Source organism: Photinus pyralis, unplaced genomic scaffold, assembly GCF_008802855.1.
Source record: "Photinus pyralis isolate 1611_PpyrPB1 unplaced genomic scaffold, Ppyr1.3 Ppyr1.4_LG10, whole genome shotgun sequence".
NCBI lineage: Eukaryota > Metazoa > Arthropoda > Insecta > Coleoptera > Lampyridae > Photinus > Photinus pyralis.
In genome coordinates this window covers 3,859,500-3,870,533 of record NW_022170250.1, presented here as the reverse complement: position 1 = coordinate 3,870,533, position 11,034 = coordinate 3,859,500, and the positions used below count along the sequence as shown (strand labels likewise).

The 11,034-nt window shown below is 39.5% G+C and overlaps 1 protein-coding gene across 1 annotated transcript; it reads left to right on the top strand.

The window, feature by feature from the left end:
• Window positions 1-9,844, top strand: LOC116161686 (nuclear pore complex protein Nup98-Nup96-like). Its single transcript, XM_031475126.1, has 6 exons — window positions 1-171; window positions 277-859; window positions 5,000-5,527; window positions 5,572-5,828; window positions 5,872-6,459; window positions 9,010-9,844. The coding sequence occupies exons 2-6, from the start codon at window positions 335-337 to the stop codon at window positions 9,785-9,787; spliced, it is 2,676 nt and encodes an 891-aa protein (XP_031330986.1). The 5' UTR covers window positions 1-171; window positions 277-334; the 3' UTR covers window positions 9,788-9,844.
• The last annotated feature ends 1,190 nt before the right edge of the window (window positions 9,845-11,034 follow it).

The window sequence follows — 11,034 nt, the reverse complement described above, 5'->3', positions numbered from 1 at the left end:
TTCTGTGTTACGTTTAGGCCGTTGGCGGCATTTCTCACCTTTTCCCGTTTTTTCTCGTTTATTCCTCAATAAAATCGTTGTAAATAGTAGTTTAGTGGTGTGGGAATAAGAGACTTTGATTTCCAATGCAAATAACTCCAATCTCGATCAGAAATATGCTCGTTTCATCAGGTGAGATTTTGAGGTTATGTCATGTTCTTGTTTTGCTTTACATTTAAAAGTTACTAACGATTTATTAATTTATCTTGCAACAGTTTAAGGAGTGTGATTTTTTAGCCGCTGTAGAATAGAGAATGTAACTACCTAATCATTTACGAGTCAAAATCCGGTGGAAATGGAAGACTACAACTTGTGCTGCGGCGTGACACTCACCCGACCAGACTACTACACGATTCCACCCTTACGAGAGCTTCACAAGTACGTAAACGACAAGGGGGAGTGCTCGGTAACGGGATTCGTAATTGGGCGCGTCGGTTACGGCAGAATACGCTTCCTCGACGCAGTGGACGTTGCCGATTTGAATTTGGACCGAATCGTATCTTTGGAGCTTGGCGAAGTTGCGCTTTACGACGACGAAGAGTCGCCGCCCGTCATCGGTGAAGGTTTAAATCGGAGGGCTTGTGTCGAGCTCGATCGTCTGTGGCCACGCGACGGAGAGAGAAGGCTGCGCTCGCTTAGCGAACAACAAAATGTCACCTTTCTCGATTATCGTCACGAGACGGGCACGTTGTCGATTGCCGTCGAGCATTTCTCCAAGTATTCGTATAAGGACAGCGACGGGGACTGTGAGGTGGTTACTTCGGATCTCGACAAGGAGATGCAGCAGATGGAGGAGGACCTTGAGCAACTAAAGCAATTGGTGAGTGTTTCGTCTTGAGTGAGTGGCGCCCATGGGGTTTCAGTGGCGTAATTTTGACTTTTTTTTACTTTCCATTTTGGAAAATTGTATTTTTTAAACTTTTAAGGGTTGAAACTCGGCAAGTGTCTGTGGAACCGGCTTCTGTTAAAAAGAGTCAGCTGCACAAAAATAAGAAAAATCGTTCTGCGCATGTGCGCATTGTTGCCATGCGCACCATATTTGTATATTTCCAAATACGCGCAGATAGAAACAAAAACTCGCGCGTGGGAGGTCATTTTTATTTTTAATCGGATTTTTACAGAATTTGTGTAAAAATCAGTTCAAAAATAGAAATAAAAAATTTGCTCATGGGTGGGCATTTTTTATTTTTAATCGGATTATTACTGAATTTCTGTAAAAATCAATTGAAAAAGTCGCTCATGGGTGACCATTCTTATTTTTGAATTCCTGAAAAATCAATTTAAACACACGCAGATAGAAACAAAAAAATCGTGCATGCGTCGCCATTTTTATTTGTAAACGGATTTTTACTGAATTTCTGCAAAAAACAATTCAAAAAAACTGGCGCATGGGTGGCCATGTAACTTTTTGAACTGATTTTTATTGAATTTCTGAAAAAAACAATTAAAAAAAGTCGCGCATGGGTGGCCATTTTTATTTTTGAACTGATTTTTACTGAATTTCTGTAAAAATCAATTCAAAAAAGTCCCGCATGGATGGCCATTTTTATTTTTGAAGGGATTTTTACTGAATTTTTGAAAAATCAATTCAACCACACGCGGATGGAAACAAAAAAGTCGTGGATGGGTGGCCATTTTTATTTTTATTGAATTTCTGTAAACATCAATTAAAAAAAGTCGCGCATGGGTGGCCATTTTTATTTTTGAACTGATTTTTTTTTAATTTCTGTAAAAATCAATTCAAAAAAGTCTCGCATGGATGGGCATTTTTGTTTTTGAACGGATTTTTACTGAATTTCTGAAAAATCAATTCAAACACACGCGGATAGAAACAAAAAATTCGTGCAGGGGGACCATTTTTATTTTTACTGAATTTCTGTAAAAATCAATTCAAAAAATTCGCGCGTGGGTGGCCCTTTTTATTTTTGATCGGATTTTTACTGAAGTCCTGAAAAATCAATTTAAACACACGCAGATAGAAACAAAAAATTCGTGCATGCGTCGCCATTTTTATTTGTAAACGGATTTTTACTGAATTTCTGCAAAAAACAATTCAAAAAACTCGCGCATGGGTGGCCATGTAACTTTTTGAACTGATTTTTATTGAATTTCTCTAAAAATCAATTCAAAAAAGTCGCGCATGGATGGCCATTTTTATTTTTGAAGGGATTTTTACTGAATTTCTGAAAAATCAATTCAAACACACGCGGATGGAAACAAAAAAGTCGTGCATGGGTGGCCATTTTTATTTTTACTGAATTTCTGTAAAAATCAATTAAAAAAAGTCGCGCATGGGTGGCCATTTTTATTTTTGAACTGATTTTTTTTAAATTTCTGTAAAAATCAATTCAAAAAAGTCCCGCATGGATGGCCATTTTTATTTTTGAAGGGATTTTTACTGAATTTTTGAAAAATCAATTCAACCACACGCGGATGGAAACAAAAAAGTCGTGCATTGGTGGCCATTTTTATTTTTATTGAATTTCTGTAAACATCAATTAAAAAAAGTCGCGCATGGGTGGCCATTTTTATTTTTGAACTGATTTTTTTTTGAATTTCTGTAAAAATCAATTCAAAAAAGTCTCGCATGGGTGGGCATTTTTGTTTTTGAACGGATTTTTACTGACTTTCTGAAAAATCAATTCAAACACACGCGGATAGAAACAAAAAATTCGTGCATGGGTGACCATTTTTATTGTTACTGAATTTCTGTAAAAATCAATTCAAAAAATTCGCGCGTGGGTGGCCATTTTTATTTTTGATCGGATTTTTACTGAATTCCTGAAAAATCAATTTAAACACACGCAGATAGAAACAAAAAAATCGTGCATGCGTCGCCATTTTTATTTGTAAACGGATTTTTACTGAATTTCTGCAAAAAACAATTCAAAAAACTCGCGCATGGGTGGCCATGTAACTTTGAACTGATTTTTATTGAATTTCTGTAAAAATCAATTAAAACACATGGAAATAGAAACAAAAACATCGCCCATGGGTGGCCATTTTTATTTTTAATCTGATTTTTACTGAATTTCTGCAAAAAACAATTCAAAAAAGTCGCGCATGGGTGGCCATTTTGATTGTTGAACGGATTTTTACTGAAGTTCAGTGAAAATCGAAATTCAAAAAAGTCGCGCTTGGGTGGCCATTTTTATTTTTGAACGGATTTTTACTAAGTTTATGAAAAATCAATTTAAACACACGCAGATAGAAACAATAAATTCGTGCATGCGTCGCCATTTTTATTTGTAAACGGATTTTTACTGAATTTCTGCAAAAAAATATTCAAAAAAGTCGCGCATGGGTGGTAAAAATTACAACACATGCAAATAGAAACAAAAACATCGCCCATGGGTGGCCATTTTTATTTTTGAACTGATTTTTATTGAATTTCTGTAAAAATCAATTCAAACACACGCAGATAGAAACAAAAATTCGCGCGTGGGTGGTCATTTTTATTTACCTATAAACGAATTTTTACAGAATTTATGTAAAAATTAATTCGAAAAAGTCGCGCATGGGGGGCCATTTTTATTTTTTAACGGATTTTTACTTAATTTCTGAAAAATCAATGTAAACACACGCAGATAAAAACAAAAAATTCGTGCATGCGTCGCTATTTTTATTTGTAAACTGTTTTTTTCTGAATTTCTGCAAAAAAAACAATTCAAAAAGTCGTGCATGGATGGCCATTTTTATTTTTGAACTGATTTTTATCGAATTTCTGTAAAAATCACTTACACACGCAGATAGAAACAAACAATTCGCGCATGGGTGGCCATTTTTATTTATAAAAGGATTTTTACTGAATTTTTGTTAAAATCAATTTAAAAAGTCGCGCATGAGTGGCCACTTTTATTTTTAAATGCATTTTAATTGAATTTCTGTAAAAGTCAATTAAAACACATGCAAATAGAAACAAAAACATCGCCCATGGGTGGCCATTTTTATTTTTAATTTGATTTTTACTAAATTTCTGCAAAAAAAATTCAAAAAAGTCGCGCATGGGTGGCCATTTTTATTTTTGAACTGATTTTTATTGAATTTCTGTAAAAATCAATTCAAACACACGCAGATAGAAACAAAAATTCGCGCGTGGGTGGCCATTTTTATTGTTAATCGAATTTTTACTGAATTTCTGTAAAAATCAATTCGAAAAAGTCGCGCATCGGAGGTCATTTTTATTTTTGAACTGATTTTTATTGAATTTCTGTAAAAATCAATTCAAACACACGCAGATAGAAACAAAAATTCGCGCGTGGGTGGTCATTTTTATTTATAAACGAATTTTTACAGAATTTATGTAAAAATCAATTCGAAAAAGTCGCGCATCGGGGGCCATTTTTATTTTTTAACGGATTTTTATTGAATTTCTGTAAAAATCAATTCAAACACACGCAGATAGAAGCAAACCATTCGCGCATGGGTGGCCATTTTTATTGCTAAATGGATTTTTACTGAATTTCGGAATAATCAATTCAAAAAAGTCGGGCATGGGTAGCCGTTTTTATTTTTGTATGGATTTTTACTGAATTTCTGTAAAAATCAATTCAAATACACGCAGATAGAAACAAAAACTCGCGCGTGGGTGGCCGTTTTTATTTTTAATCGGATTTTTACAGAATTTCTGTAAAAATCACTTCAAAAAAATTCGCACATGTGTGGCCATTTTTATTTTTGAACGGATTTTACTGAATTTCTGAAAAATCAATTCAAACACACGCGGATAGAAACAAATAATTCGTGCACGGGTGGCCATTTTAATTTTTACTAAATTCTTGCAACATTCAATTCATCTACACGCAGAAAGAAACAAATAATTCAGGCGTAGGTGGCCATTTTTTTTTCAGCGGATTTTTATTGAATCTATAATGCTTAATGTGGATTAAAAATAGGTATAAAAAATTCAAAAATATCGTTTGCTCCGTGAAGAGATGTAGAACTGTGGCTACGGTTTTAGGAGGAAGCCAGTTTAAGAAGAGGTCTCGGAGGTATTCGCTCCTCGGAACCGTTCGATCAGTCCTCCTTCATCGTCCATCCGTCTCGTCCCTCCGACGCGCCGACGTTCGCGAGGGAATCCAAACCGCTTTACATCGCCAAGTCGTCGTTCTTCGACGAGGACTCGATCTCGGACGACATGAGCAGCTGCGACGTCGGCGTTCACCTCTCCATCCAAAATTCATCGACATGCACGAGCAACGCGTCCGAGAAGATGAACGTCTATGCGTCCGATGGTTTAATTAAACGCTATACGTTGCTGTCGAGAGTGAAAGAGCCGGCGACGCGGGAGGTCGACGACGTTTTCGGCCAGCACGCTATCTTGGCCGATATGACTTTGTTTAAGGGTAGATCGTTTAAAGTCGGCTGGGGGCCTGGGATGAAGATGATCACGTTGTCGTCGAAGGCGCGCGGGACTAATTTGATCGGTGAGCCTAGGTGTGTCGATTTTGTGGACGTCGCCAGCGATGTTCTCGGTATGCGGGGAGTGGTAAGTTTGCGCATTCCAGGCGGGCTGTCTACATTGCAATTTAGGTTGAGCTGGAGGGTCACCTGAATGTCTCGCTGAATTCTTGCACGATTACCACCTCGCAGACGTCTGAGCCGTCTTGTACTGTTAAAAGTGGCTGGGAAACTTTGGTGCAGCATCAGATGATTGCGAAGCAGCTGTCGGAGACGTCGCCGCGCAACAACTTGGTCAACTATTACAATCAAACTTGGGAGTTGTGTTTGGCCTTGTGGGGCCCTGAGGCGGTCACGTCGTCTGCTAAACGCGAACTCTTCAGCTCTTGGTATGGTATTGTCGAGTGGCTCGAGCTGATCGGCTTTTTCCAGGTTACAAACGATCGTGAGACACGACGGCGTCGACGTGGGGCCTCTCGGTAGCGATCGCGAAATGATACTCGGTCGCATTTTCGTTCACCTACTCTCCCATCAAATCTACGAGGCGAGCCAATTGGCGATGAGCCACGACATGCCAACGCTCGGCATACTAATCGCCCAAACACAGCAGTCCACCCGCAATCACATCGCGACCCAAATCGAGCAGTGGCAGGACAGGGGGGTGATGAACTTTATCTCCGGCCACATCAAGAAGGTCTACGCCCTGCTCGGTGGACTTCCGATCATCGCCGACGTGAACGTCTTGGACGGTCTCAAGTGGAAACGGATCCTCGCCCTGTACCTGTGGTACATCTGCCCGCCGGGCGTTCTTCTAGACGAGGCCGTTACGGAGTACACGAACGCCTTCGAGAAGAACGGCGTTGCCAATTATCCGGTCGTCGAGCATAACGCGCTGTTTTCCGAGTTGGTGTACGACACCCAATTTCAACTGCTCCAGTTGAATCACAAGGCGCAAGATTTGCTTAATAAAGTATTAAATCCGGCAGGGCACACTAGCTCCATTTGCGATTACCGGTTCAGGTGAATGGACACAACTAAAAATAAAATCCCTATTAGTCCAAGAGCCCAGTAGGAAAGTATACCTTGAACGCCCGGACGATTCTAATAATTTTCATAGGATTCGCCATAAAAAGTTGTATTAGAATCGACAACGGTGCCGGCGAAAATCCTGCCGAAAGCAATTAAAAAAAAATTAACTTCGCCCCTTATTTTTGGAAAATGTACTTTATTGTCCCGGACGTTCAGGAAGAGTACTAAAGGGTGCATATGGATGAGTTTTATCGGAAAAAGTCACGGTGCCGGGGCGCAACTTGCCGCAACCCTTGGCACCGCGACTACAAATGGGGTGGTAAATCGTACTAAACTACCTTTTTCTCCCGGACCAAAATGACCTATATGAAATATGTAGCTTGCGATTATACGAATATAAAAAACCAACGGTGCCGACTCTCAGGATGCCGGAAGTCCTCGGCACCGTCTATGGAATCCGGGCGCGCGCGAACCTATTGACATTGCGAAAATTGAAAAATTTCAAGAATTTACGTCACTTGAGTATGTATTCGGTGAAAAAATGTAACAGCGTGGATACCGCGAGATCAAATATGTTCCACAAAATTTTCTCGACGAGAAAAGATTCTGAGAAACTCGTCAAGAAAATCAGAGGATTTGATTCGTGTACCATTCCGCCTTGTAGTACAGGCAAATTGTCCAAAATAGACAAGAAAATTGCGAAGTGGTTGAAACTTGGTTTAAGACGTTTGAAAATATGTATATTTCAAGGAACCGAGGAGTCCCTAACCACAAGAGGTGTGCCGGAGTAGTCATGCTCAAAAACTGCTTCTTGGTTTGAAATCGGCATTTTAAAAAAGATTACAAATTAAAACTGCACTTTCTGAATGTAAACAGAGCAATTTTCAAATTACGGCGGTTATTATTACTTGATAACATCGTGTTTCATTTGTTTAAGTTTCCAAAGCCTACCTACGAGTGTAGGGTGCTGTTCCAAGCAATCTTTCGCGCCATCGACAAATACCGGAAATACGTCAAAAGTAAATTTAAGATTCAATTTAAGCATTTTAATTAATTAATCTCATTTTCCCAATATTTGAGGTTAGGAACGAGATTTTGAAAAACGGTTCTCTTTGGATGTTATTTGGCTACTTTTTCATAAAGAAAAAGTCATATCATTCCATTTGATTTTTTTAGGATTTTAGATTATAGTGTCAAAATTAGCCCCCTGGCGGAGAAGGTTTTAACTAAATTAACTATATTTTGATTCTTATTGCCCAAGGAATGCTCTTTTCAACGATACCAAATTGGTTAAAATCGGTCAAACCGTTAAGAAGTTAAAGCAGGTTATTGCAAAAACAATTGAACGCCGTACACCATCTTTGTTTTCGAAATAACTAAGTTTTTGTTTTTACGAAAATGATAGATGAACTGGTTCTCTTTAAAAATGTAAAAAAAGAATGTTTAGATTATTTTGCGAAATTGAAAGAAAATACAATTGTAAAATTTAAGATGGCAGTTACGCCCTCTGGTGGTCATTTTGAGAACTGAAAATATTTTCCAGCGATTCTTCATAACCGATTTACCAAAAATTATTTTACCCCTAAGTCATACGACGAACGGTTCCCGAGATATGGCCGAGGAACGATCTTATTGGGTCACCCGGTACAGCTGATTAATTATTAGTTATTAAAATATACCCCAACGTATTTTTTAATAGTATTTTACTGCCACTTCCTGTTAAAACCGTGAAAATCCAGTTCACCCTAAGTTGAGCATGACCACTCCGGCATACCTCTTGTGGTTAGGGACTCCTCGGTTCCTTGAAATATACATATTTTCAAACATCTTAAACCAAGTTTCAACCACTTCGCAATTTTCTTGTCTATTTTGGACAATTTGCCTGTACTACAAGGCGGAATCGTACACGAACCAAATCCTCTGATTTTCTTGACGAGTTTCTTAGAATCTTTTCTCGTCGAGAAAATTTTGTGGAATATATTTGATCTCGCGGTATCAACGCTGTTACATTTTTTCACCGAATACGTACTTAAGTGACGTGAGTTCTTGCAATTTTTCAATTTTCGCAAATGTCAATAGGCTCGCGCGCGCCCGGATTTCATCGACGGTGCCGAGGACTTCCGGCATCCTGAGAGTCGGCACCGTTGGTTTTTTATATTCGTATAATCGCAAGCTACATATTTCATATAGGTCATTTTGGTCCGGGAGAAAAAGGTAGTTTAGTACGATTTACCACCCCATTTGTAGTCGCGGTGCCAAGGGTTGCGGCAAGTTGCGCCCCGGCACCGTGACTTTTTCCGATAAAACTCATCCATATGCACCCTTTAGTACTCTTCCTGAACGTCCGGGACAATAAAGTACATTTTCCAAAAATAAGGGGCGAAGTTAATTTTCGCCGGCACCGTTGTCGATTCTAATACAACTTTTTATGGCGAATCCAATGAAAATTATTAGAATCGTCCGGGCGTTCAAGGTATACTTTCCTACTGGGCTCTTGGACTATATGCCTAAATAACGTTTACGAGAATATTGTATTTCTAGTTGGTTGCTGCTCCAAGTGCTAACCTCACTAAAGATCGGCTCTCTACCGTCGTCAATTTGCGACGCGATTCACATACGTTTCGCGACGCAGCTGGAAGCGATGGGCCTGTGGAAGTGGGCCGCATTCGCGGTGCTATTCGTACGTGAAGCCACCCTAAAGCGCAATCAACTGACCTCCATCTTGGAGCGAAACTTGGAGGTGGACGACAACGACGAAATCGTTCAGTTTCTCGTCGACAGTCTCAAAATACCGCCGTCTGCGATACACGCCGTACTGGCGCAGAAAACCGAAAGCGCCGGCGAGTTTATCGTCTCGTTCAGGCACCACCTTCTCGCGAAGAACTGGCGTAAGGCGCACGACTTGTGCGTCGCGCGCGTCATTCCCGACCTGATCTTGCGCGAGGAGTTCGATCTTCTGCTGAGATTCCTAAACGAGCTCTTCGCGGAGACGACCCAAAATCCGCAGTCGTCGGCCGCGGGTCTTATCTACGAATTTCTCCTGGTCTGTAAGCGAGTCGATGACGTCTGCGACGACGGAGAGGTCGGCCACAAGAGGTACGCCCTGGTGCCCGAGGTCATCTCGATAATTAACCGGCTCAAGCACTCTCCGGCGACGGAACCGAGACAGTTTCTGGCGAAGCTGGAGGTGGCGAGGCATTTGAAACATATTCTGGGCGTGGCGTGCTACGGCTACGAGGATCCTACGGTGGCGTCGAGCTATCAGCAGTTGGCGTTGCCGTTTGACTATGAGTACACCATGTCGATGTGGAAGTCATGATTTTATTAAAATGTAATTTTCATGTGTTATTTTGCTTAATAAACTTTGTTACGTCATTCTGATCGATAACCTAGTCCCACTATTCCTGTAACAATGCGGAAAGGTATTTCTGTTACTTGATTCGCGATTCAGATTAACAGTGAGACCTCTGGTGGCGGCACATTGTAATTACTGTTGGTGGGATAAGAGCGCGTGAGAAACACACGCAACTCTCTGCATATAGAACATTCGTGATATCTTTGACCGAAGCTTGGTAAGAAAAGTCTGTTCGGTAACGGGATTCGAATCGATCTTGGTATATATCAAAGATTTATTATTGGAAAGGTCTAAAAGGAGGACAATATGCAAATCTTCGAAGCCTTATATCGTGCTGAATTTTTTTCATACATTTTCGATTTGTTAATACAATGTAACGCGTCAGTAGGAGTTTTTGTGTCTATACAAAAGATTTTGTTGTAAATGTCTTTTCTATTTAACATAATAAGCAATTTGGACCACCTTAGCGCCGAATTTTTAATATACTGTTGCGGAAACTGCGGGAGGTCTCTTTTCTCTAGGTTGAAATATTGCCGACGATGAGAGCGAGCCACCCTGTAGTTGAAAGTGTACGTGATGTAAACGTAATTTCAGTTTCAGGCGGGACATCCAGTACAATATGTTGTAATTTATTTGTTTAGGACCTGAGGAGCACTGTCAAATGGACACAGAATTTCAAGATTTTATTTAATGGCCAGTGTAAAGTTTAGTTTTTTGTATTGTTAATTGTGAAAATCAGTAATTTAAGGGTTGTTATTTATGTAATAAGTGTCTAAATTTCAAGGAACGCAAAAATAAGGAAACATTTAATTTGATATCGACGTAAGAAAGAAGTTTTATCTGGAGAAATGTGCGTGTAAAAGCCGTTATCGGACAAATTTAAAAAATATACATATGGGAATCAATTTGGCGACTCGTTTTTCGTCGTTCAAGAATGAGGCGGATTAATAGAGTGGAGGTGTGGATAGCTTAACTAAGTGAGCTAAACGGGTGGTTTTTGAATGTCGCCTTAGAATTTTTATTGTAGGATTTTGTAATTCTGTTACTTTTGTTTGATAATAAATATTTATGTAATCTCTGGTTATCATTCAATTTTATTAAATTTATGTAGCGTTTCCGTTGGAATTTACGAAATTTTATTGCGGCATTTTATCAACGTCAGGATTTCTCTTACTCTGAGTTTGGTTTTGACAGTTAAAACAATTGAGTAT